Below are 27,384 nucleotides of genomic sequence, written 5' to 3'. Positions count from 1 at the left end.
TACACACAAAGAAAGTGGTACATTTTAATGGGAACACATTCATGTTTTTATTGAATAAAATACTCAATACAGCTGGTGTTACTGTTTCTCCCTGTATGTACATCCAAAGCAGTGCAGCAGATCTTGTTCAGCGCACCTGCATGCTTCAGTCACTCTCTAAAGCAACCGCTTTAGCAAGCTTTAAGACGCCCAGCTGGGTCTTAATCAACCACTCTGATGTGATAAGGCATATTAGTTCATTAGCAGTGTAGCCATGTGCCTACAGTGTAAAAATGTCTCAATACTGTCTGGAACAGATATATTACTAAGATTTATCATATAAGGACAAAGTGTTTGCACATGTTTATTCTGCAATAAATATTGAGCATATATATGTATATAGAACACAATGTCAAATGTACAGGGATGTAAGTTAAAGTAAATATTTCCAAAGAGGAAGGGTTTTGTGCATTTTGTGGGCATGAGTGTGAGTGAGTATTAAGCTGCTGAACTTAAAAGGGTTGTGCACGAATTACATCCCAGGTGTACTTCCAGCTCACATACATACAAACCCTACTTTACTAGAGAATATTTACAGCTTCCTCTTTCTGCACGTCTCTATCCAGGAATTTAAAGCTCCCAGTATCAAAACACAGCCACGTAACGTGTCAAATGTCATGTTTCAATATATAATATATCATATAATATTCAGCTTATAGATCTATTTTTTTTTTCCATAAAGAGTATAAAACACAGCTGAAGATGGTGACACAAGATAGGTAGCATTTATGACGTCAGGATCTGATTAGCTGAGACTGTGTGACCTCATGTCACAGTTACATGGAGTCAAAGGCATGGTCGTTGGGATCGATGATCTCAGGAGTCATGACTCTGCCCATGAAGAGGATGGACCCTGGAGGAAGACAAAAACAAAAACGTATCCCTTATATGTACCAGCTTACTTAAAATATGTATTTTGTAGGTGATGCATAGACGCACAAACCACAGATTACTCGTATTTTCCACACAGAGATTAACGCACCTGTTCTCCTGTTTCTGATAATGAAGAAGAATGGGTGATCAGCCATGACCTGTGGGTACAGGACCAGAGTCCTGGTCAGGGCAATCATTCCTAAGACACGGGGAAAAAAAACAAAAAAAAAAAAAACATCAACATTTATACACAACAAAATGCCATGCATTTAGTCATGTGTGGACTAAAACACAAAAATATACCTGAACCAACAGCTCCCTCTGCCCCCTCCTCTGTCACCTCCAGGTAGGCCTTCTGCACCGCTTTCCCAATGTACAGATCCTCAACATCTGGATAATGTACACAGAAAAAACACAGCACATCGCCTTTTCTTTATAAGATGTATGCATATCTATGCTGAGGTCTAGAATATATCCTGTTACTGACTGAATCAGGATTGCAAGCCAAACATATGGGTCACATCAAGTCACAAGCATTGGTTAGAAACTATTCTTTAGCCAATGATTGCTTTTTAACATTGCCCCCAGTTATCTACCAGCCTGTCTGAACAGAGCGTGTCCTCTGAGTAGATATTTGGCTGAGGAAGTGTTAGCAAGTGCAAGATGTGCCCGAATTCAGTACTGCCTACTCTGTTTCACTATACATCACCAACTCCACCTGATAAGAACAAGCGGTCTTGAGCTAGATTGATAATCCTGAGGGAAACTGACATTATAAAGTTGTTTCAAATATTAAGTAGTTATCAATTTAGCTGAATATTACTTATGTGTCCACGTTATTTACCCTGACATATTTATGTCCCTATTTCTTTGCCTCTGTGGATCTACCTGTCTCACTCTGTGCATCTATTTTTAACAGATGACGTGACAGCTCTGACCTGCCCACTCAGTGCCAGTTACCTTGGTTACCTTGGAAAGTACTGAAGGCTATTTCACTGCTCCCCAGAAGAACAAGTATTAAATGTTACATACTGAAGCGTTTTAGAAGTTTATGCGCTTCATTTTTATGCCTCACCTGTCATGGCAGAGAGATCAGCATTGTTGGTGAAGATGTTCTTTATTCCCAGTTCCTGCAGAGTGTCCTTCAGATCGATCTTCTGCTCCACCTTAAACCTGAACAGGTGAGGTTTGACTTAGAGTTGAGTTTGGGATTCAAAAAGGGGACTATATAATGTAAATGGTCTAAAGGCGCAAAGGTGACAGATGAAGCTAGCGAAACATACCACAACATAAGTGAGAGGTGGTGAGTGGACTTGCACATATATAAAAGTCTCACCTCGGTAGGTAGACTTCCACCTTCTGTCGTTTGACATTGTTAGCCCACTCCTCCAGCAGCGGCGCTTTAATGATGGGCTCCAGGGAGGCCAGAGGTACTTCCTGCCGAGGAAGAACGATCATCATGGACATGTCCTCTCCCTCGTAGGGCATTTCCAACACCTGGTACACACCGCCGGCCTCCTGTGAGCCGTCACTGAATTCACCTGATAGGGAGGAAACATACAAATCTGTGGGTATTGATGGATATATGCAAAAGCTTGCACGCTCATATTGTATGTGCTGGTGGCCCCCTGTAATGGGTTTGTGAAGTTCACTGAGGAGGAACATTTACAAATGGAAGCACGCTGAGGCGCAATGATTGGCTGTATTGATTACAGAGTGCGTGTGGTCATTTCCCCCAATGCTTTAATTAAAAACCACTGACGCTTAACTTCAAAGGCTTTGCTTACACTTTGTGTGAAAATGGATTACATCCATTGTATACTGTATGTAGTCGCCTAGTACTAACAGCACCCTGTTGAAAGCCCAAGAAAAATTCAGTTATGCAGTGAAAGTGAGTGTGTTTGACTATGTCTTTCAGTTAAATGCCCCCCCCGCCGCACAAATATGATCATGACTTTCTGCAGGTGGAAATTAAACCAAGTAAGCCTGTAAAGTATAGCGGTAAAAAACAATAGTGAAACAAAAACACCTCAGTTTATATCAATAAAGATGTGTAGCTGCATAGCAGAGACCACCCTCACTAACTTCTAATGCACACCCAGTCATTTTGTTTTATAAGCCTGAAATATGACAGAAATTGGCTTCAGGGGTAATTCCTAGTAGGCTTTTAAGGGGTAAAGAGTTCAATCTGAACATGCTGCTTAGATTTTGGAGTATAAGATAAAGTCTATGAAGAATTTGATCCCATTCTTTGCACACAAATCTTCTTTTGAAGCTGCTTTAAAGGGGAAAATTACAACAAAAAGACTGAACACCCTTCATTAAGTGAGCATTCTTGCTGTTAGGGAAGCAGCCACGCAGCAGATAATGTGGCCTCCCGAAACATTTTACTTAACCAATATGATTTCGCTTCATAATGCACAATCACACTCTGTGGATCGTGCTGCAGAAAGCAACCATTTCCCTAAGGACCTGTCCTTGTTTTGCAGCTCTCAAATACGCCATATCCACACCCATTCACACATGCACAAATTTCCTTGATCCTGTGTATGTGAGCATGTGTGAATGTAGGTGTGCGCGAGCATCCTCGCTGCAGTCGTACACAGACGGGACCAAAATAACTGAAATGCACCAGCGTTTGCAGCAGAGCCATAAGACTGTGATGCGACTGTTTTTGGCAGTACGGCACATTAAGAAGGATGCGGAAGAAACAGACGAGAGTCAGTCACATGTAACAGCACAGCAGACAAACTGCAGGGTTCTGTGCAGTATTGCATCTCCCAGCAAAACAGAAATTTACCGTGTACAGTACATCTAAGCTCTGGAACTTAAAGACAGCATAGATCCAGAGAATAAACCAATGGCACCTACGTCGATTTAGTTACATAATAACTAAACTGTAACATCACAACTTGGTTACAAAAAAATTACTACTGCATTGTGCAAAACAGTGTGCATGTTGCAACTTAATGACAAAGACTTAATAACAGAAGTCAAAAAGTCTAATCAGATTTCTGCAGATCATTACATTTAAGCAAAAAAAAAAAAAAAAAAAAAAAAAAAAGGAATATAAAAGTTTGGGTTACTTTAATGGTATTAGAACTAGACACAGATAAAACATCCTCCAGAGGCTAACAGAAAAGAAAAAAGGACATATGCTGAACAACAAAAAAGAAAAGGAAAGAAATCAACACACTTAAAAAGAAAACAAAGCAAAAGCCTCCCTTTATTTGTACCTTCAAAACTAATATAGTAGCGCACAGCTTAGCACAGACTGTGACAATTAAGTGCTGATATTTCTGACACGAAAAGCTTTCAAAACCTCCACTAAGTTGAAAAGACGTACCAGCGGTGTCTGTGCGAGTGAACAGAATTTTAACCGAGCTGAAAACAGGAGCCTATTTCAGGGAATAACACTCGACATGACATATGAATATTTTACAACAAAGATTAACATTTTACATAACCTCAGGAAATATGAGCTGAAAATCAAGGCCTGCGGAGAAAATGCCACGAGTACAAATCTAAAACTGCAAACACACACACATACACTGTTCTTTCCTACCATAGTAGAAGTCTCCCTGCTGGTACATCATGAGTGTCTGGACTTCAGAGCCGTCATCTCTGCTGAAGGAAAAGGTCCTGGTGTTCTCCGGCCTGAACTGGTTTTTCCAGGAGCCTCTGAAATAAACTGCGTTCACCAGGGTCAGACGGGTCACGCTGCTGAAGTCATCGGCTGAGAGCAGAGCCCGGATTTTACCTGGAGGGAGCGATTTGTACGCTTTGTTTAAAACACCTTGGTTTCCATTAGCGCTAAGATAGCCCCCTACTGAGGTGGTTTTTAGCATGTGGATGCAATTACACAAAAACCAAGGTGTTGCAACTGCTTTGACAATGTACCATGTCAGCAGCTCATAATCGGATTGTTGTTGTCTGAAGAAGAAGGTGCACGCATACACCATGCTCTTGGTTAGCAACGTGCATGGAGGCTACTACCATTGCTGTATGTTTAAATCCATTACTCCAGACTCCTAAACATCAGGCAGATTTTAACAGAGGATAGCTGTATATCTATCAGTATGCATTCATTCAGTCTCTTTAACAGCATCCCCACTTTTTCCCTCTCTCTGTAACTTACTGTCGGTGTGATTCTCCACCCATTTGTTGATCTGCTCAGCCACGGCAGACGATTCGCTGAAGTCAACCGTTTCCACGTCAGCTCGGAAGTACTTCTTCATCAAATGCAGAAACTCTGGGTTAAAGGTGACATCTTCCTGCAAAAACAGGCTGTTGGCAAATCGGATCACATAGTGGCTGTCATCATCCAACAGGGCCGCTGTCAGGTTCTGGAGCAAGGAGAACTCGACACCTGGAGAACAAAAGGACAGACACACGTTCTTACTTTAGACATTATTTAAAAGCTTTGAGCATCACATGTGCTGTTATACAAGATCATTTGAAAAAATACATATTCTAAAAATCCAAGATTTTTTAAAATTTGTCCGACCCATAGAGGGCAGTTTTCCTCTTTGCACCAGTCCATCTTAAAAACGCTTCATCACAGAGAAAATGGAGGCATTTTAAAAATATTTTTACCAACAACGGTTCCTGTGAGTTACACTACAAAACCTTATTTATTTTAAATGCGATGTCTGAAGGTCCACAGATCATAGCCTATCAATATCACTTCATCTCTTGTGTCCAGGTCCTCTGAATCTTTTAATTCTATTATGTACTATAACGAATAAAACCCCCAAATTATTTTATCTTATTTTGACAAATTTTCTCCTTAAATTATTGATCCAATCTTTCCGGTGAACCTCTCCCCATCCCCCACCCAGGGGAGGCTATGACTCAGTCGGTGGAGCGGGTCGTCCACTATTTGGAGGGTCAGTGGTTTGATCCATGCCTTCTCCAGCAACGCGATAGATTAGCGACCTGTCCAGGGTGTACCCCGCCTCTCGCCCTATGACAGGTGGGACAGGCTCCAGCCTTCCCCTGTGACCCTGAATTGGATAAGCGGAAGAAAATGGATGGATGGACGGGAAGACACTGAACCCAGAGTTACCTCCGATCCATCCATCAGAGTGTAAATGAATGTTAGGTTCAAAGAACGCATAAATGGTTGACTGAGGCTTGTAGTAAGAGTTTTGAGTGGTAACATAGAGTAAAAAAACAACTTCAGCTTATAAATAATATTCTATTCTATAATATATTATTTTTGCATCATAGCAATAGATATACAATACAATATATAACTGTTTCAATCGTTCATGTGTATAAAGGTGTATAAGAGAAGGAGAGCCCCTGAATCCTACTCCTCTTGTGTAAAGAAATACATTTGCATTTGTTGTGTCAAAGACTCATCTCCACTCACTTACTCCTGACCTTGACGTGTGTGTGAACTGCTGCTTATAAACACGTTTCACCTGGCAGCAGATGGCTGAATCCGACAGCCTGTCGTATCTCCTCTAGTGAAGCCCCCCTGGCTCCCAGCTCCACCATGCCCAGGGCCACGGCCACGCTCAGCGGGGAGAAAATGATGTTGTCTTGACCCCCTGCTGCCTGCAGCCTTTGGTACAGTCTGACCGAGAACTCTGATGTAGTGTCCTCTGGAATGTCAGCCGCACGGCAACCGTAGCCCGGCAACAGGATGGAGAGGAGGAGGAGCGGGGACAAAACGTCCAGGATCAACATCGCAGCACAGACCACAGAGGGCTGAGTGAAAGAGGGCGGGTATGCAGTGGATTGAAAGAAAAAGAAAGATGAGAAATTTATTATGAAGATTGAGAGAACGGTGGGATAAGAGGAGCAAGGTAGAAGGAAAAAAGAAGGAGAGGCAATTAAGTTGAACAATATGTTTGAAATATAGATGGAGAGAGCCAAAGATATATGGAAGGATGGAAAAAAGGAGGATGCAGACATATAGATGAGAGAAAATTATTAGGAATAAGAAATGTGGTCAAAAGTAGAGTTTAGATGGGACAGAGAGGCAAAGGTAGAGACAACAACACGCAGGAGAGATAATGTGATAAAGCAAAAAAGATTATTGAGCGGGGGAGATGAAGGACAAGAGGATTTTTGGAAGAGACAGACAGAGATGAAAGACACAGTAGAGATGTAGGATGATGAATAGGACGAGAGAGAGTTAGAAAACATCTGTCAATCAACCAGTCTGCCCATTTTAATTTTACAGGGGAATAAAAAAAAAATACATGTATACAAATACTCACTGTGCCAAATTCCCTCCTCCTTAAATCACAGTAAAGTACTGTCAGCTAGACATCGCATGCACTGTAATCTACAAAAACACTTCCTTACTCTAGAAAAATGTTTTATACTATGATGTTACTGTAACATTCAGTGTAACAGTCAGAGCTGAGGTGCTACAGGAAGTTTATACCTGCTTCTAAATTAAATCGACCAAAAGCGCTATAAGAAGCAGTAGGACTCTTGCAAAGGTAATGTATCATTATCCTAAGATGTACAGTAGATATCATGATGTTCAGTGTTACATGGTAGCAGAAGTCATCCGAGAAATGGAAAAATAGTGTTAAAATGTATGAAAAAGAACAAAAGAGGCCATGACACATACAGTACATGTGTGAAGCTGACTACAGCGAGTACTGCTATTCAGAGCACATCCGCTAAATGAACTTCTAAATATTTCATGGCCATTCTTATCATCTTGAGTAAAATCAGCTTCTTTCCTTTAAAACATGCTTTGCTCTGTGCGTTTTGAAGGTTTCTGATGTGAACGGGCAATTTTCTTTCCGTTTGTGGAGAGTAAGTGACTTGGAAAAAGGCCTTTACCTTCCCCTCATCCTCCATCCTTCCCCTTATCTTGCCATGCCAACAGTTCTGGCCCTCTTTTCCCCTCTTGCTCTTATCCATATTTAATCCTGTCCTCACCACTCCTTTCCTCTCTCCCTCTCTCTTTACATCCCCAGATTGATGGGGAGTATGCGCACACACACACACACACACACACTCTAACTGTGGCGCTCTTGTTGCCAAGCAACATTGTTTTTTGCTGGCCAAACAGAAAAAAAAAATCGAGTGATCATTTCCATAAACATGGAGGAAGTTATCAGGTGCAGGGCGCGTGAGATAGAGAGCATTTGTTTTGCTGTTTGTCTCTCTGTTGTGCTGTTACTATTATAGGTTGTATAAAGGGTTCAATTAGCAGCCCGGCTGGAATCTGCTGGCTGCACGTGCGAGATGGCAGGTGTTGGTGGTGACAATGTACCTGAGTGTCAACAGCATAAACAATGGGCAGCAGCCAGAAAATTAGTGCCCCACTCTGCTGCATCCTGTTCTTTCCTCTGCTCTGCTCTGGCATGTGGCAAACAATCTACCTTCCTGAAATGAACCGGTCCAGCCCTGCTACACTGTTATATGCACTTTACTGTATCTGCTGCATGCTTCATGTACCACAGTCCTCCACTGTGATCCAACAGCTACCTGATCACAGTGGATCAACATGTTCCTGTAATACTATTTCTTTTACTCACAATCTGACGGTAAAAACAGCTCACAGAGGGGGGGGAAAGGAAAAAAGAGTAACTTTTCTTTGGTTTAGAAAAATAAAAAGAACACAAGCGTTCTTTTAAAAGATTTAAACCATCAAAAGAAGAAAGAGGCAGAGAAGAGAGTGAGTTTCACAGAAAAGGAAAATCAGAGAGTACTGAAAGACTTAAATAATGGAAATAAATGAACAAAAATCGCTAGCCTCAACCTTCAAGTAACACCCCAGATTAAACCAGTACAGTTGAACGTGCCTGCTTATATTTTACACCGTACTGTTGCTCTCATTCCTGTTGCAAATTGCACACCACCACATGTCACTTCCTTCTCAGGTGACACTTCTCAGGTGACAGTCGAGAACTTGTCTTGTACTCTGGCATTGCAGGGACCATGAAGCCTGGTGGATTTGCATCCATCAGTCTGAGCAAATGGAAATTTATTTGACTTTCCAATTTTCCTTCACACGCAGTCACCTCCAGAATCCCTTGTCACTTACACTTTGCTCTCCATGTAACCAAGTAATACACTCAGAGGAGACTTTATTAGGTACACCTGTTCAGCCAATCACATGGCAGCAACTCAATGCATTTAGGCATGCAGACACAATATTAATTGGTTAGGTGTTTGCAGTTTTAGTATACAATCTGATTGCCTTGATCATATTTAAAATATCACAGTTGCCAGCTGAGAGTCAATGAATTAACCATTAGCTGACCCTAAAAAGACACTGCTGATTGCCTGTGTAACCAAAGCCTAATACAGCTCATTATAGTGTCCCAACGCTCCCAAACCTATTAAAAACCCATCAACGAGCCACACAATCATATCCAGTAACATGCTGCTTCACTAAAGTCAACATGGACACTGTTGTTTACTTATTTTGTCTCAATACCACACGCACTGTCACCCTAGAGCAAGAAACACATATTAGTCCACAGCTAAAAATAGTCCCCAGCCGATTCACAATTTACTCCTATTTAAGCAACCTTTGCCCAGCGGGTTTGAAGAATGTGACTTTTTGCTTTTTGTTTTACATTTTCAGTTAAAACGAATGTGCTCCAGGCCGACATGCACACTGACAGGCTGTTGGTTTGTGTGCTTTCATTGGATTTGGTGACAGTGACTCTACCATTATCCTTTAATGTTTTCATTCATTATGGTCAACAAATGCAGAGTGAAAACACCAAAATGTGAAAAGAAATAAATGCATTAAACTAGCTGTATATAAACGGTGGGTACGGCCTTGAACATCAACTTCAAATAGACTTAAAAAAAAAAAAAAAAAAAAAGATTAAATGACTCCTTGAAGGCTCGACGCTGATGTATTTGTTAATTACACCATTCGTTACATGCACACCTGTTCTCAGATATCATGCTGTAAGTCTGACACTACAGAGAGCAGAGAAGTCCAGAGAAAGTATAAGGGGCCGAGGGAAAGGAGGGGGCGGCTGGCACAGATGTAAATGGAGATAATGTTCCTGACCTTCTGAGCTGTGGGAGCTGAACTTTCCTCAGACAGTCAGCCTTGTTTTCTGTAAGGAAAGATCCAGCCATGCAGTAAAGTCGGGGAAAGCAGTGTAGAGTGCAATTGTGCGCGCACCTCATTGTGTGTGTGTCTGCATACAAGTGTGCATGTGTGAGTGGATAATAACACCATGGGTGGCTGGCTTTTTACTTGTAACATCGACACCATTCTGACCTTTTTCGGCTGAGGATCCCACACTCTTCCATTTTAACCACTGACGACTATGAGACCAACTTCGGCGCTGATCTTCTCAAGTGGGTCTCCCAGCATGCCACCCAGGTAATCCAGGAAAGACAACACCCAGCTACACATAATGTCCTCTCGTGACTGAAAGAACCTAATATGTCAGAAAATCCTTTATGGTTTAAGTTGCAAGACTTTAATCCTGATAACTGAATTAATTCTGTGCAATTAAACTCTGTGGCCTTTAAAGGCAGCCTTTAATCTCTCAGTGTAATCCTAATTCTCAGACAAAACAGATCGGCAGTTGACATTTCCACAATTAAAGCATGACGTCACCCAAAATCACAGCACGTAGGTTAATCCTTACTGCCATTTAAACCCAACACCTTGAGGTGGCACGCTTCGGAGACCGGAGGAATTTATTAAACATGAACATCCTCATTCACTGTTCAAATCCACACACACACACACACACACACACACACACACACGTTTCCACATGCAATTCCAAGACAAGGTTTCTACGGCAACTACAAGTGATGGACATTTTTCATTTTGCCAGGAGACAAGTCCTCAGATTTTTTTTCCCTCTACCCTCTCTTTCTCCTTCTGTTTAGGCAGATATACATTTTATGAATCTGTTCAGCAATTTCGGTCTTCACTAACCTCGTCTCTTTGCAAGAACTCTGCGCACCAGTTACAGTTCTGTCACGTAAAACTGTTTGGTACAAACACACACACACACGCACGCACGCACACACGCACTGACTGCAGCTGGTTATTTTGCAAAAACAAGGAAAACTTCTGCTGTTTTTCTCCACTTTTCCCTGGAAACAAGGAGCTGCAGCAAAGTCCTCCAACTGTGCCTCCTGCTTAGGCACGCTTCAAATCTCAGCACTCTACTTCACTTTGGCTCCAAGTACACTCCAAACTGCTGAAGCTTTGACAAGTTCTGTGAAAATGCTAACAACCCGTTTCATCAAGGCCTATTCCTTGGGGGGGGACTGCAGAGAATGATGTCTATGATCATCTGTGGCCCAGAAAAACCTTGAATTTCTGCAACGGATGATCTGTTTAGACTGGCAGGGGCGATCTGGTGTGATTTGGGGCGATTGTGGCTCAAGAGTTGGGAGTTCGCCTTGTAATTGGAAGGTTGCCGGTTCGAGCCCCGGCTTGGACAGTCTCGGTCGTTGTGTCCTTGGGCAAGACACTTCACCCGTTGCCTACTGGTGGTGGTCAGTGGGCCCGGTGGCGCCAGTGTCCGGCAGCCTCGCCTCTGTCAGTGCGCCCCAGTGTGGCTGTGGTTACAATGTAGCTTGCCATCACCAGTGTGTGAATGTGTGTGTGAATGGGTGGATGACTGGTTGTGTAAAGCACTTTGGGGTCCTTAGGGACTAGTAAAAGCGCTATACAAATACAGGCCATTTACCATTTCACCATGAATATGTTTAGCTTATAAAGGCCTTTGCAGTATGGAGATAATGGCGTCTGATTATCATTCATGAATTTAAACTTTTCCCTAGAGGTGCCATAGAAGCTGCAGTTTACATGGATTTGAATTAAGCCAGATGCCAAAAGAAGCATGCATGCCCGCATTAAAAACAATTACACTTCCATAGAACGGGCATCATTAATCTTAAACCGCTCGTGTCTCTGTGAGCGTCTATTTTGCCAGCTTAATGAGTACCTGTTGCTCAACCGCTCATGTGAAGAATCCCAAGGACAAGGAAATATTTACATAGGGAGGGCTGCAATAAAGCCCACTGCTGGTGGAGCCCATTGCAGTCAAAGAGCACTAAACTCCTGTGGTGAGGGAAGAGACTTCCATTACAGCGCACAATAAATTTCATCCAATTCATCAATCAAACTGTCTGGTCTGCTCACGCCCCCTGCTCCCATCTAACCAAGCAGCTAACTGCAGCTAAATGGCTGCAAAGATGTTATCTAAAGAAGCCCTTTCAGGGACCCAACCCTTCAAACCACAATCATCTTCCTTGCAAAAGTACATGCTCACCTCTGTTTACTTAAAATGAATGCAGCAGAAAATGTTAAAGCACTCACAAAAGAATAATGTGCAATGGATGAAACAAAACAGCAAAAATTTTATATGATGGGAGTTATTTAATATTCAAAGGAATGATAACACAAAAAGCTGCTACAATTTAATGACTCAGACTTCTTTTATCACCAGGTGGTATACATTAGTGGCAACATGATGCTAAAATGGGGTAAAGTAAAAGACAGTGACACGAACCAAATCACAAAAATCCCAGCTAACGTGCACAATATTTTAAATTAGTTAGGATTTAGCTCAAATTAACAGGAACACTAAAATCCAAATAGCAGCTCGGTTCTATTCTGTGCAATTCTTTCGTTTAGCTTTTGAAAGGGAGTGAAAAAAAAAAAATCATCTTCTCTCCAACAACTTTGGGATTAACTCGTTTATAGCTTTTAATTTGGAAAGGGGCCATTTTAATGAATTAAGTTTTAATCGAGCGTGAAATGTGTTACAGATTGTTATTCTTTCTGTAACTAAGAAGTGAACAGAAGATTTGTGCTGTATTACACAGGGATACAGAGGAGAGGAAAACTCTGTTTCCACAGGCTCAGGACTGATTACCTAAATCTGTCTGCTGCTTTTATAGCATTATTATTAGTGAAGGATGGGTTATGTATGATTGAGAGTGCAAGCCACAATGATGACACAGCAGTCGGTGCTGTAGCAACACCTTATTAGTCACTCTTATTTAGTAACTGTTAAACAAAGCTGATTGCACCTACTTATGCTTAAGTTTGGTTAAGCACCACTCTAATTCTGGCCCTGCAGTTCACAACCATTCCCGTGGTACTTTTGTTTGCCATGTGATTGAATGTAGCCTGTGCATGGCTAATGTCAGAACATTAGCTTATCCAGTGCCTTGTTAGTAATGACACACTGTGCTATTGAAGCTGCCTGGAGTCCCAAGATGCTCACTGCACACTCCACAGAGGGCAAAAAGAGGTTAACAACTCTTTATTAATCCCTGCTAACAGAGACATCCAGAGGGAGAAGCACATACACAGACACACACTCACAGAAAGGTACAAGGACCGTTTTTTGGTAGAAAATTAGCAAAAGAGGAGAAGACACAAATAAAAACAGACAGACAAATATGATTGTGGCAGGAGGTGTACTGAGGAGCTGCATGGAGGTAGCTTAGCAGCACTGACTCTGAGCCAGTCATATCTCACGGCCCCCTGCACGGCATGGCAAGATGGTTGACTGCTCCCCACGCTCTGTCCTGGCACACCAAACAGTGTCTCTTTTTCTTCGTCCATATCAGGACACACACACACACACACACACACACACACCCCACCCCCCTCTGGTGCTGTGGGAGCACATTTAGAAGGTTTGAGTTGTAATTGGATCGGCCTTTATTTGGGGTCAGCGGTAAAAGTGAAAAGACTGGAGGCTTTTTCAAATGGTCTACAGCATAGGAAAGGTCACTATCAACTAGTCCTGTGGGGGAAGCGTACACATACAGTCACGTTCGTAAGTGTTTGGACAACGACACGATTTTTGTGCAGCTTTGGGACTGTGCATTGCTACAGTGTATTTTAAATAAAACGTTCAGGATGTAAGTGAAGGTCAGACTTTCAACAAAAATACTCTATTAGCTGTTTATGGATTACAGCCGTTCTTATCCACCGTCGCCGATTTTCAGGGAGTCCAAAGTAAATTGATCAATTTCCTGACAAGCAGTTTCATGGTTAGGTGAGGCGTGCTCCCTAATTATTTTATTACAAATTAAGAAAATGAGAAATCTAGAGTTGATTCGATAGCATTTGGTAGCTTTTCAGTGGAATATTAAATATAATAAACAATGAATGCACTGAGCAGCTCAGCAGCATTAAAAGGTCTGAAAGACCACAGAAGACAACTATGATGACAGATTTATTTCTATGGTTAGGTTAAGCATCTTCACAACATCTAACCAAGTCAAGAACATTCTTGAAGAGGTCGGACTGTCACTGTCAAAGTCTACAATCAAGAGACTCCTTTAAGAATGTAAATACAGAGTTTACAACAACCTGCAAACCTCTGGTTACACTGAAGAACAAGAGGGCCAGACTGGACTTTACCAGAAAATATCTGAAACAGCCTACACAGCTCTGGAGATTATTCTTTGGACAGATGAAACCGAGATGAACTTGTACCAGAATGATGAGAAGAGAATGGTATGGAGAAGGAAGGAAATGCATATTATCTGTCAAACAACGCAATGTTATGACATGGGTCTATATGGCTTCCAGTGGAGCTGGGCAGCTATTGTTTATTGATGAGGTGACGCTATACTCTCTGCTCAGATTCAGCTAAATGCTGCAAAACTGATTGGACAGCGCTTCACAATATAAATTGATAATGATCCAAAGCAAAAGCAGTCCAGGGTTTTTTTTTTAAGGCAGTGAAACTGGATATTCTTCAATGGTCAGGTCAGGCACAACAGTGCAGCTTTTAGTTACTGAAGGCGGTACAGGCCTGGCATCTCAAGGGAAACTGAAGCATTTGATGACTGCAAGGGATTTTTACAATTATATTAGTTTGTCTTATTATCATCTTGTAATCTCTGGAAAAAAAAAAGTCGAAATTTCAACACATTTAATGCAACTTAAAAAAAAAAAATGCTTTGAAAGTCTGCACTTTAATCCCATATTGATGGCTTGATTTACAAAACAAGGCAAAACTACAAAAAAAAAAAAAACATGCGTCGTTGTCCAAATACTTACAGACCTAGCAGTGCCCGTATATCTGGGGTGGTAACAGAGATAAGAAAAAAGAGACAAGGCAGGTGATCCTCAATAAAAAGCTGTGACGAGGCTGCCGAGAGGCAGAGTGATAATGAAGGTTTCGAAACTGTTAGCTTGCAGGTGTAAACATTTAGGGAATAAATTAAACTGATTTTGAGTTAAAGTCTTCTGACTACAGATGTAAAAAAAAAAAAAAAAGAAAAAAAAAGAAAAGAAGCTGGGCAATGCGAAAATCTTGTTGTTTTTTGTTTGTTTGTTTTTCTTTCAGAGGAGACACATGATAGCAGGAAATGCACAGGTGCATTCATGACGGCTGCATTCAAGCCAGGTGAGGTCATGCATCCTGTGTCTACACTTAGTACCTGCTGAACAGCTAGTGGTGCAAAAGCAGCAGTCTACTTTGTGAGTAGTATGTGTTTTGCATATAGATTGGGTTATCAAATGACTGTCACCATTTTATTTTCCTCCTCAGATAGATCTTCTACTTGCACTCATCCTCTCTCCTCTACACTTTGCATCACAAATCAATCAACAGATCAGTTCCAGGGTACAAGTGTATAAACACAGGTACGTATTACACTTGTTAAATGAAACAAAATAATTTTTTAAAAACCCTTTAATTGTATGCAATACTCACACTTGCAGATAAACACACAATTTTTAAATCGTTTACAAATTTTTAAAAGCATACCTCAGTATTTTAGGTAGCTTTAGGTGTTAAGATCCTCTATGTTTTCAATGCTTTCCAACATGGATGCATTTAATTTGGGATGCCAGCTTTTGGCAGCTTTGCTACCTAAATCTAAGATGAGCTATTTCCGTTGTTTTGACGTCTTCCCCTCACCTGACCGCTTTCTCTTGGAATATTTCTGCTCCCTCATCCTCAGATCTGTCCAAATATAAGCTAAATATCCTGTGTATTTGCTGCCGCTGAGCACACTCGGGACAAACCTGCGGCTTGAAAGCGTATATGCAGGTAGCGTGCTTCGGTTTGTGAGTTTATTTTACGCAGAACAAAAAAGGCAGAAGAAAGACCACACAAGTGCACTGCATGCACAGTGTGCTCAGTAACTGTGGGGCGAAGACACGTACTGCAGAACACAGATGTTAAACTTCTTCTTATGGTTCACACGGCAGCACATAGCAAGCTTGGTCCCAGCTTGAGGAAACAGAGTATCTTACTTACTGCTCCTTATTCTCGCAGCCACACGTGTAGCTGACAGATGCACGTCAGCAGTCCTGCACACATACAGATTTGTAAGGTTCTTGTTAGCATTCGCACACACAAGCAATCACAGCTCGGCGTGCTGTGCCGTTCAAACCCAGGCACTTACTTTTCCCTCCTCTCTCATTTTGTTTCGCTAGGACGATTTGAAAGACATTTAATTATTGAAATGCAATTAATGCAGTACTCTGTGGGAAAAGAGAGAACACACACGCACACACACATGTATGCTAGCGCTGAAACCGTAGGCAGGCACAGGGGGGCAAACAGCAGGCTATCAGCGGGGATTAACCAGTGATTCAAATCCATATGGGATTAATACATTGAGATTATGACCTAAAAGGATACTCTGTTTTCCTGTTTCCCTAAATGAGGATTTAGAAAAGTCACTGTTTTAGTGGCAGAGATAAGCAGATGTGAGAGGTGGATTGAGAGAATGAGACATGAGAGAGGAACGCTGAAATATTTATTGCGGACTTTTGCTTTGCTACTCACATAAATGCCACATAGAATAGGTGATATCATGAGAAAAATAACCAAAAAAAAAAAAATCATAAATGTTTTAGTGCAATCTAATCATACTGCAATAATTCCATCTTTTACTGCAATGTTTGACCAGATTTTTCCGTCTTTCTTTTGTCCACTGCTATTTAACATAAATAAAACAGACAGTAGGTATACATTTGACTTATCGATGGCCATCAAAGCCATCATGTACACACACATTCATATACAGAGATCTGCATTAAAGGAATAACAAGTGGTGTGTATGTGTGTTACTGTGGGGTAGGGATAAGGCAGGACCAAGCTACTACAATCTGCCTCGTTATTTCACACACATTCACTCAATGCGCCTTTGCCTATATTTCAAGGACAAGAGCCCCAACACATCGACTGAAGCTGATTTCAGTTCAAAAACAAAAAACAAACAAACAAACAAACAAAAAAAAAAAAACCATACAAGAACTACAACAATTTAACCATGCACCACCGATGAAAATTAAATAGCCCTGGGTAGTGGACACACGGGTAACGGCTTTAATCAGTGTGGGCTTGGGAAAAAATACGTTTGGCTCCAATGTGCGTCTCCACCCGCCCCCCCTATTAAAAGCCCACACATGTTGATTACAGCAATCATAATCCTTTTACACTCGTCCATAAAATGCCCCATTACACCTACTCATTCCTGACAGCTTAATAAACAGAAATTCCAGTGGAAAAACTCAGAAATATCACATTCTTCTGTTATCGTGCAAAAGCTGAGCACTTACGGTTTTCTTATCTCAATATGGTTCACATAAATCAGCACCGGCGTTGTGACTGAACCATAGATATGTATTTATATGTATTATTGCCAGAAACGGTTCTTACCGATAAAGGGCGTACGGTTGGTTGGGATGGAAGGATGAATAAGTGCGGTCTCTCTCTTTGCTGCTCTCCTCCGCAGCTCATTGTTTCTTCGTTTGCCGCAGACCCCGCCCACTCCACACCGATTGGTCCAATGAGCGTTGATCAAAGAGTTTAGGCGTGAGGTGAAATAGTAACTGTCTCCAGCTTCCTTGTATGTCTGTGAATCCGTAAAGCTTCAAGTTACTCTCATTCCAAACATATTTTTTGACCATTCTGACGACAGCCTCTTGATTATTTTATGAAATAGCAAAGATGTATCACATCTCTCTCTCTCTGTTTTGTTTCTTTGTTTATAAAAGCTAACCTCCAGCTTAATAATGGTCCTGGAGGTTAGCGGTTAGCACAGTTTCCCTAGCAAACAACGTTCTGCAGTAACGCACAATGCTAATAATTGTTAACAGCCGCATCCTGTCAGTATTAACGTACCTTTAATTAAGCCTGGTATTTCTGCGCAACTGACGATATTTTAGCTTTTTGGCAGCGAACTCTCTTGACCGTCGTGAAAACCGTTAATTTTGTTCTTCTGATAGCTAGCTACCTTATCATTCGTGTCATGTTAATTGTAGACAAAAATCTTAACTGTAGACGCATATACACATTCATATCAATATTATATTATGTTTTCTTAAACATGGTTAAAATGTGTGCGCTCATACCGCAGATAATATTCGTCTCATACTCGACTTAAGGGTTAAAAATCCATTACCTGGGAATTGAAGTCTATTTCGGTGTCCCCGGCAATAACGAAACATTGAGGGCGTCCATAGGAAGAACTACAAACAGCCTGGAGCGACGCCAACGGGCAGCTCCCAACACCGCCCAACCTGGCTCTCGTCTGCACTTTTATTAGACAATAAAACTTCCTGAACGAGACGTAACCCAAAACAAGACGGGAAGATAACTCAACAACACGTCCCCGCCTTCATTCAGCTTTATTTAGTCGCACTTCATAAGGAGGCAACTGGAGTGCTAACAGAACAGATTGAATCACCTGCTCTCGAAGCTGCTGTTCTAACGTTAGTTCGTTACCTATAGACGTGATTTGCTGTTTTCCGGTCAACGGTCCGCCGCTTCTCTCATCACTGGCAGCCATCTTTTATCAGGTAAGGCTGGTACCGAAAGTTTGAGCTCTTTGGATTTTATTTTTAATGTAGTTTGGCGTGCCTGCTAACCACCACATAAACTGGTAAAAGACCTGTGATGGAGCTGAGAAGCAGGGCAACCTCAAATATAGTGACTACTACAGCGAGGTCGGTACCCTTTCAGAAAAGGGCAAAATAAGGGAGTTCAAAACAAACAAAAAAAATTATAATACTTTGATTTATAAATGTCAATAGTGAGTTATGACCGTAACCTTTTCAGAGCAATACGCCTCTCTTTGATCCAAGGGTCATTTCACAGAGAACTCTTAAAAAAAACAAACCACCCCGGTGGTTTTAAACGGCCCCAGATATTCATGCTGCTCTGAACACTTTTTTGTTATTCTCCCCCCTTTTTTATTTCCAGGAAGAGCTACATTAGTCTATGCAAATGACTCAGAAGGGGCTGTAATAACCTTTTGTCCTGGCATACACTGAATGATTGGTCTGCATTCCATATATCTGTGCCAAATGCTACCATTACCTCTCTGTCTTGGCCTGCACTAAGATTTGCCACACCTTAGTCATTTATGGTTCAGGGAAGTAACAGAGTCTGCAGTGTTACCTTTTTTGGCACATGTAATTGTATATGACGTATCCCTTATAACTAGAAACCAGTGCAATCCTTCCTGTAACCATGGCTGTTGTAAACACTGATTAAACCTCCGTTTAAAATCCTTATCAGATATAATAATGTCACACTGGACCTGTTTACAGTTTTACTCTCTATGCACGAGAGAGTGCCAAAGGGCAGAACCAAGCATCTGATAAACCTAAGAGCACTCTCAGTTATGGCAGAAAGTCACAGGGTGACGACTTGTCTCGCTCTTGTTTCATTCACCCGTGTGAATAGTGAGCTCGTATAAAAAGGCCTTATTTAATTAGGGATTTGTTGTACGAATGGAGATTGTCACATAGAGCCAATGTAGGTGAGCAAAAACTGGTCCTGTGAATTCCTGTGTCACCAACAGTAAAAGAGACAGAATACAGGCCTGCAAAAGAGGATGTGCTGGATCTTCCTCTTGTTATTATTTATGACTAACCTGGTCTGGGGGGGAAACAAGCTTAAAAACCAATACCAAGGTCGTATATTTATCACACCGCCTTGCTTTATTGCGGCAGTCATTTTCAGAAGAGCGTGGTTTTCTGGTACAGGTGTGACTCGTGCCTGTTTTGTCGGCATTGCACCCAGTGGAGCAGTAAAGCACAGTCTTTTAAGTGGTGTGGCTGTTATGGAATGATCATATCTGTGACTGAAAGACTTTCTTGGAAGAAGTAAACATGGGGTTTGATCTTGTTTAATTGCACAAAAATTTATAGAATTAGAGTGCTCCAGTTGAAATTTTGTGGAACCAGTTCTCTACCTCCTCACTACAATAGAGACATGTTTAAACAGGATAAATTTAGCCTGGTTGTAAACATGGATCATTTTATTTATTTATCTAGTTTTTTTTTTTTTTTTTTAATCCCTTACACAGTTGTTTTTGTCAACTACCATCCATCTTTCCCTGCTTGTTCTCCCATCGTGCTCTTTTCTTCTTTAGATCCTTGTCTGCTCCCATTCTGTCAGTCTTCATGACTGATTGAATGCAGTGAAACCGGCATCAGTGGACGAGTGCACGCACAGGGGTCCATCGATTGGTCAAGGATGACCATGGGAGACATGAAGAATGATGCAGCTGCTGCCTCGCTGGCTCCGATGGCTCTCTACACCGTGATGTTTCCTGTTTTTAAGGAGGTAAAGAATAAAAAAAAAAAAAAGAGAGTTTGTGACCTTAGAAGAAAATTGGAATGAGACTTTCGGTAAATAGTCAGTTCAAGCTGGGGTTGTATTTAACTGTGGAAAGGCTTTTGTGTGAGGTTGCAGAGTTGATGGTGTAGCCGAATAGAAATACGGAAACAGTAGTGTTAACAAGAACAAGTGGTGGAGAATGAGCGGTAATGAGGAGTGAGCAGGCTGCTACTATTCATGTTGTTCAGCTGATGGTAAATCTGAGTGACTGTCAGTATCTCTGAAGGGTTTTTTTTATCCATGTGAAGCATCTCTGTGTATCACACCTGCACGATTACAGGTTACACTTTTCCATTGTCTTTTTTTCTTTTCTTTTGTTATCATTAAAGACCCAGAAAAGGAGTTGAAAACAGTTTTTAAAATGGGGAATTTATCTGTTTCCCAACAGCCATTTTGTCTTGATATTCACTCACCAGATAATTCATCAGATACACTTTGACACAAAGAATTAAGGCAGTTCTGAAGACATAGATTCAACAAGATCATGGAAACACCCATAAGGGGAATCTCCCATTGCAGCACCTCCCGAAGGTGTTCTATTTGATTAACTTCTATTTCTTGTGGAGGCCATTCAAGTACAGAGAACTTATGGTCATGTTCAAGTAACATGGTGTGCTATCCTGGTGGAAGTAACTATCAGAAGATGGGTACACTGTGGTTACAAAGAGATGGACCTGGGCACCAACAATACTCAGGTAGGCTGTAGGCTGTGGGGTTTAAACAATGTTAGTTGGGACATGGAGACAAACTTTTTTGGTTGTATACCGCAGAACTGGTCTAAAAATGATACATGTCTGTTAAGAGCTTTAATTGTTGCAAGTAAGAAAGGTATAACTAAGAAAGGGTCCTTGCAAGATATACCGACCTTGTCATTATGGTAGAGATTTATAGGATGGAGGAGGTAACAGCTTATGTCAGTGACAGAGTGTGTTGGTTCCGTTTGTGTTGGGATAAGTGGGTCCTATATGCCAATACTCATAAGCCGGATCTTCTCCTCAAAGCTTGAAACCACCAACCTAGCTAATTGGTCACTCCCGACTGTTTTTTGTTGTTGTTGTTGTTGTTGTTTTTTTCTTTTTCTCTTTCTCTTTTTCTTTTTCTTTCATTTTGTTTTTCCCTTGTAAATTGTGTTAATTAATGCCTGTAATCACCTTCGTGAAGTAATAGTTTAGAAATAAAGAATAAAAAAAAACAAAAAAACAATGTTAGTTGGTACCAAGGGTGCTAATATCCACCAGCCTGAACTGTTGATACAGGGGAGGGTGGATCCATGCTTTCATGTTGTTCTGACCCTACCATCCAAATGTGGTAGCAGAAATTGAGACTCATCAAAGCAGGCAACATTTTTTCTCCAATCTGATGTTGACCAGTTTTGTGTGAACTGGAGCCTCAGTTTCCTGTTCTTAGCTGACAGGAGTAGTACCCAGTGTGGTCTTCTGCTGTGTAGCACATCTGCTTCAAGGTTTGTTGTTTTGCTCTTCTGCACACCTTTTAATAAGTGCTTATGAGTTATTGTTGAGTTCCCTTTAGCTCAAAGCAATCTGGTCAGTGTCCTCTGACACAAACAAGGCAGTTTTTGCCCAGAAACTGCCACTCACTGGATATGTCTTATTTCTTTCTTTTTTTGGCGTGGGAGCTGGGGAGGGGGGGGAATTTTCTGTAAACCTTAGAGATGGTTGTTTGGGAAAATGTCAGTAGATCAGCAGTTTCTGAAATACTTAGACCGCCTTTTCTGGGAACAATTATCATGCTATAGTCAAAGTCTCCTAAATTACCTTTCTTTCCTCATTCTGATGCTCAGTTTGAACTTCAGCAAGTCATCTTGGCCAAGTCTTCATGTCTCAATGCAATGAGTTGCTGTTATGTGATTGGCTGATTAGACACTTGCATTATCGAGCAGTTTAATGAGAGTATCTAATAAAGTGGCTGGTAAGCGTTTAAGGTCGTTTAATGAAGGTTCTGTTTTGTTTAAGGCAAGGGCAGTAACACCTGTATTTACCTGCACCTTTAAGCTAGCTCAAAATTAATGCTGTCCATCCCACGGACTTTTCTCAAATCTCGTGGTGATAGATCCTTCTCTGTGGCAGGTCCCAGACTTTGGAATAGTCTCCCCCTAATTATTAAATCTGCACAAACACAATTTAAATCATTACTAAAGACACATTTTTATGCCCTGGCTTTTAACACACTATGACCCAAGCATTTTTGTCTTATTTGAAATAGTTTTAGTTATTGTTTTAATTCTTTTATTGTCCTATTATTGTTTTATAATGTTATTATTGTATTACATTGTTGCTTTTTAATGCCATTTTTATATTGTTAAGCACTTTGTGCAGCATCGACTGTTTGAAATGTGCTATATAAATAAACTTGACCTTGACCTTAAGCCCAAAAAGGCTGCTTTTGTTTGCAAAAAATAATCAAACATATTAAATAAAATCTTTCAGCTCTTTACATTATTTTTCAGTCATTGAACTGAAAAAAAAGCAGTCAAAAGCCCCAATATCAGCTAATAGCCATGTTTCACTGATATATTGGTGCGCTGCTGTTTTTTATTTGCCCATTATCATGTCTTTCATTTATGTCTTTTGTTATTTAGCATTTGCTTGTGGATTTCTGAGTATTAAGGGGAGGAATTTGTGGTAAATAAAGAGGAATTAAAACAATGTACATGTAAACATAACAAAAATTTAAAACCCATTTTGTTTTTTGGGGTTTTTTAAAAAAAAAAAAAATTATTATTTTTTAAGCAAATTACTGGGTAACACAAACCTACTCGGCAGTTATCCCCTGGCTTAAATTGGTTTCTGCAACTTGCTAATTTCAGCTTTTGTCACTCCTGATTGCTCTCATTGTTTTTCTGCTGTGCTTTCAAGGTGTTATTGTTTACAGTATGAAATTATCTTATTGAAAAACTATCGATTTCACGGTGCGCAAACCAACAAGCAGCGATCTGGAGCTGAAGAAGCAAAGACCTGCCTAATGCCAAAATATCAGCTCAGAGAAACTGAATGTACTTCGATTCTTTCGAGGTTAACAATAGAATCCAATTCAGTCCACACGGATTTCCACATCTCAGCATCACGGTGTCCTCTTTTAACACGGTGGGATCCTTAGCTTTCATGTACTTTTTACAGAATTACATTTCAGCACAGACAAAAGGCCATGGTAAGAGCTAAGCTGTGTGAGTGTTAGTTTTACCGCTGGCTTATTCTTGTGTGTTTGTGTATTACAACTTGCAGTTGGAGAAGATCAATTTATCAGCAGCGCAGACCTTGAGAACAGCTTTTATAAAGGTAAAGTTTTCTCTTAAAGTTTGTTTGCTTGCATTTCATGGACAAAACTGCCATCCTTCTTGTATCGACTCTGCCTGTACCCTTCACTTTGTAAATCCTCTTTACAGCAGCTTAGTGATTTATAACTTTGATTATAGTTTTATTTTCGCAAAACACCAAGGGTGACTGTGAGTCCTCAGCAGCTGCATGTTTGTGTGTCTCAAGGCAGAGAAGGAGACCCCGGGCCTTACCCAGGACGTTGTTGTCAAAATATTGGAAAAGAAGAAGTTAAAAATTAACTATAACGAGTCTCTGCTTCGTATGGCTGGAGATGATATGCAGGGTAGGTTTGGTTTCTTTTATTTGGTGTTTTTTTTTTTTTTTTTTTTTTTTTTGTACTCTGCTGTAGACCAGAATGTGCACTTAAAGATGAAAGCTGTGGGAATACCAACTTGGTTTTTCTTTGGTTTCTGTGACGGCCCAGTCCTGTGCTGCTGCAGCACAGATATCCACTGGGGGGAGCTGTTTCCACACAAATCAACCCCTCTGTCTGCTTTCAGTTGTTCCCTTGTTTCTGTCTGTAATTGAATTCCTTGTGCCGAGTGTACAGTGATTGATGGTAGTAATGAATTCACACACACACACACACACACACACACACACACACACACACACACACACACACACACACACACACACACTGGGTGAATTTTAAATGTACCTCCTGCATGGCACATCCCAAGTTCTACCTTAATCCGGCTTTTCACTTAACAAACTCAACACGTTACTGTCCCTAACATGTGTGTGTTTTTGTGTGTGTGTGAGTGCACACGCATGTACACATACTCCTGATGCTGTGTTCATTTTTCACACTTGCACTGTAGACATAGGTTTTTAACACGTCACCAATATTAATTTCATGAGTTCTGCCGACTGCTGACGTGCCCATTGCTGCGAGGAGTTTGAGCTCTGTCTTTTGTTCTCTTCCTCTCGGTGTTTTTCAGAGTTGATGATTGACAGGAAAGAGCCAGAGTTCCAGGAGCTGAACGAGAGGGCCCGAGCTCTGAAACACATCCTAAGCACCCTGCCTGATGAGATCAATGACCGAATGGGCTTGCTACATACCATCAAGTAAGACAGCTGTGTGTGTGAATGTGCACGTGTGTTGCAGTGTGACGTAAATCAGGTTCACTACTACGTGCAAAATTTCGATCAGATTAAGTGATTAAAGTAGCAGAAAGCAAGCCCTTTTGACTTACAACATCTCGATGGTTGATTAAAAGTGAAAGAGTTGGCTTTTAGTAACTGTTCTCCAATTAATATTTCATTATATGCACTAAGACGCTGCCTGGCATTACATAGCTCTCATTTCTTTTATTCCAACTGGCCAACCGGAGCATGTCTTTGTTTCTAAGCCGTAAGATTCCTTTCAAAGGTTGAGCAGTGTGCACAGCAGTGATGGCGAAACTATTAACGTCCCTGTCCGCCGCGCTGCACGCACGCTATAGAGAGAAAGTGAGAGATGTTTCATCTTCTTGGCCCACTTTGCCATTATTTTGATGGAATTCAATACTCTTAGTGAGTCAGTGCTTAAGTTACTTACCCAGCGGAGGGCTTAGAAATAAAATCAATTCAAAGGGAATGCTAAGAAATTAAAGTTATGAAACGGCAGATTTCAAGTGCATGCGAGGGGAGAGGGAGAGAGAGAGAGACAGAGAAAGAGAGTTGAAGGTGAGAGCGTGTTTGTGAGAACAGGGGGAAGAAAGGGGAGACAACGAGCTGGATCAAAGGACTGTAGTTTCAGGGTATCAGTGCCTGATAAAAACAGACAGATTTGAAGATTTCTCTATATTTTTTTTTTTCTTTCTAACATGGACTCACTTGTGCGTGTCATCCGCAGAGATGTTGCCAGTGCCATCAAGGAGCTGCTAAACACTGTTAATACTGTCTTAAGGAAATACCAACATCAGAACAGACGGGTAAGTGGATACATTAGTAAGTTTAAGAAAAAAAAAAGTGCCTGTGCGCACAAACACAGTTGCTGTGAAATAAGTGGAGCTGAAAGGCTGTCTGTATTTATTGGTTAGGTAGTGGAACAGCAGAAGAAAGAGTTTGTGAAATACTCCAAGAGCTTCAGTGACACTCTCAAAACCTACTTCAAAGATGGAAAGTAAGACACTGTTTCTAGTGTATTTTTTACCCCTTTTCTTTTTTTTTCTCCATCACATCTTCAACCTTTTCTCATTCGTGTCTGCACACATAGCCACCAACGCATTCACTAGTCGTACACACCCACCCACGCCTGCACGCCTTGCCTGTTTGCATAGACGCTCACGCGCACACCCACTGTCACCCATGTAAATGGTGGTTGTTTGATCACAGGCCCGCTACCATCAAATCCACCAATGCTGAATAATTCCCTTGACCCACTTCCTGTGGATCCATCCTGGCTTGTGTTCTCTGAAGCCTGACATTCTCTATTCCAGCCAGATCAAAGTGTTCCCCGGATCAATCCTAATATTGTTGCCACGCTTTTCGGGGTTTTTTTTCTCCCCGTGTGAGTGACACGTGTGTCCTTGTCTTTCTGTTCCGGTTGTTTCCAGAGCAGTAAATGTGTTTGTCAGCGCCAACCAGCTCACCCACCAAATCAACATGATAATGCGGGCCTTCAAGACTGGCGGCCCAGCGGCGGCGGCCCGAGAAGACGCGAAGAACAGACGCGCGCAGACACAGGAGAAGCGTTTTCATTAGAGGACAGGCGAAACAAGGCTTTTTATTTGTAAAGGTGTTTTATTATTTTTTTTGTGGGGGGCTGTATAATTTATAATTCTGTGGCTCTGAGGGGAGATCAGGTAGTTTCGAGTTTCAAAGCACGTCAGGCTGACAGTAATTGCTGGGGATTTTTTTTTTTACTCTTTAATGTTGTTCTTTTATCAGATTCTTAAGTCAATATTTTCTACGCTCCCCTCTGCATTTTCCACTCTGTTCAGATCATGTCAGTGTTTCCCTTGTCCATAAAAGTTTGGCAATTGCATATAAGTCCTTAAAAGTTATCATTTTTGGCAATTACTAATATCCAGCCAATACGGTTTGTAGTCATTTGTAATTTGATTGATTTGCCAAAGACCAAGATGCCATCTTTAAATGTTTTGTTTTTTGTTATTTTGTTCTGACCAAAAGCCCACTGATTCTAACCCTTTTTCTTTAGCTCCCCATAGGTATTATCTATATGTGCCATGTGTATATACATGTATACTTAACTGGACTTCTCTCGCTGTCTTGTATTTTAATGTTTCCAGCTAGAGCGTTACTGCTCCAAAGCTGCAGATTTCAATTCATTTCAAATGAGTGACGACTTAACCTTCACATGTTTACGCAGATGTCTCTGATTATGAACATATTGTCTCTTTGTCACCTTCTGTTCAACTCCTACTCTGTAGTTTTCATGACGTTTTCAAGGCCAGTGAAAATAAAATGAAGGGACCTGAACTTCTTTGAGAACTCTTAAAGAAGTCATGACGAGTTAAACCACTTTTCTTCTTCTTCTTCCTCTTGCAAATTAAAGAGTTCTGACGTGTGAGAAAGATTTTTCCAAAAGTGGGTCT

General features: G+C 41.1%; 2 protein-coding genes across 5 annotated transcripts; one reads left to right on the top strand and one right to left on the bottom strand.

Annotated features, from left to right (window-relative positions):
- On the bottom strand, positions 1–18,720 carry serpini1 (serpin peptidase inhibitor, clade I (neuroserpin), member 1). 3 transcript variants are annotated; one of them, XM_076892272.1, is made up of 10 exons: positions 18,603–18,720; positions 17,535–17,730; positions 6,342–6,630; positions 5,051–5,281; positions 4,478–4,672; positions 2,249–2,453; positions 1,988–2,085; positions 1,216–1,302; positions 1,022–1,111; positions 1–892 (listed from the first exon to the last, which is right to left on the bottom strand). In XM_076892272.1, the coding sequence occupies exons 2-10, from the start codon at positions 17,613–17,615 to the stop codon at positions 816–818; spliced, it is 1,353 nt and encodes a 450-aa protein (XP_076748387.1). In that variant the 5' UTR covers positions 17,616–17,730; positions 18,603–18,720; the 3' UTR covers positions 1–815. The 3 variants fall into 3 exon arrangements, with proteins under 3 accessions (XP_076748387.1, XP_004561427.2, XP_014264160.2); XM_004561370.5 differs by lacking the exon at positions 18,603–18,720 and adding an exon at positions 18,280–18,419; XM_014408674.3 differs by lacking the exon at positions 18,603–18,720 and adding an exon at positions 18,000–18,137.
- On the top strand, positions 15,486–27,310 carry pdcd10a (programmed cell death 10a). Of its 2 annotated transcripts, none has more exons than XM_076892273.1 (8): positions 15,486–15,505; positions 20,257–20,450; positions 23,747–23,800; positions 24,005–24,122; positions 24,784–24,910; positions 25,680–25,758; positions 25,867–25,949; positions 26,383–27,310. In XM_076892273.1, the coding sequence occupies exons 2-8, from the start codon at positions 20,361–20,363 to the stop codon at positions 26,528–26,530; spliced, it is 699 nt and encodes a 232-aa protein (XP_076748388.1). In that variant the 5' UTR covers positions 15,486–15,505; positions 20,257–20,360; the 3' UTR covers positions 26,531–27,310. The 2 variants fall into 2 exon arrangements, with proteins under 2 accessions (XP_076748388.1, XP_004561426.1); XM_004561369.5 differs by lacking the exon at positions 15,486–15,505 and adding an exon at positions 18,535–18,676.
- The last annotated feature ends 74 nt before the right edge of the window (positions 27,311–27,384 follow it).

Source organism: Maylandia zebra, linkage group LG14, assembly GCF_041146795.1.
Source record: "Maylandia zebra isolate NMK-2024a linkage group LG14, Mzebra_GT3a, whole genome shotgun sequence".
NCBI classification, from domain to species: domain Eukaryota; kingdom Metazoa; phylum Chordata; class Actinopteri; order Cichliformes; family Cichlidae; genus Maylandia; species Maylandia zebra.
The sequence above is the reverse complement of the archived record's forward strand: the minus strand, read 5'-3'. Positions and strand labels throughout refer to the sequence as shown.

What these genes read in the sequence shown, in the direction of transcription:
- pdcd10a (XM_076892273.1), top strand. Translation starts at nt 20,361, where the DNA reads ATGACCATGGGAGACATGAAGAATGATGCAGCTGCTGCCTCGCTGGCT. An exon ending in ACCAACATCAGAACAGACGG is followed by an intron (nt 25,759 to 25,866) that starts GTAAGTGGATAC and finishes TTTATTGGTTAG; the next exon opens with GTAGTGGAACAGCAGAAGAA. An exon ending in ACCTACTTCAAAGATGGAAA is followed by an intron (nt 25,950 to 26,382) that starts GTAAGACACTGT and finishes GGTTGTTTCCAG; the next exon opens with AGCAGTAAATGTGTTTGTCA.
- serpini1 (XM_076892272.1), bottom strand. Translation starts at nt 17,615, where the DNA reads ATGAGCTGCGGAGGAGAGCAGCAAAGAGAGAGACCGCACTTATTCATC. An exon ending in GCAGGGAGACTTCTACTATG is followed by an intron (nt 2,454 to 4,477) that starts GTAGGAAAGAAC and finishes CCTCCCTATCAG; the next exon opens with GTGAATTCAGTGACGGCTCA. An exon ending in TATCAGAAACAGGAGAACAG is followed by an intron (nt 893 to 1,021) that starts GTGCGTTAATCT and finishes GTCTTCCTCCAG; the next exon opens with GGTCCATCCTCTTCATGGGC.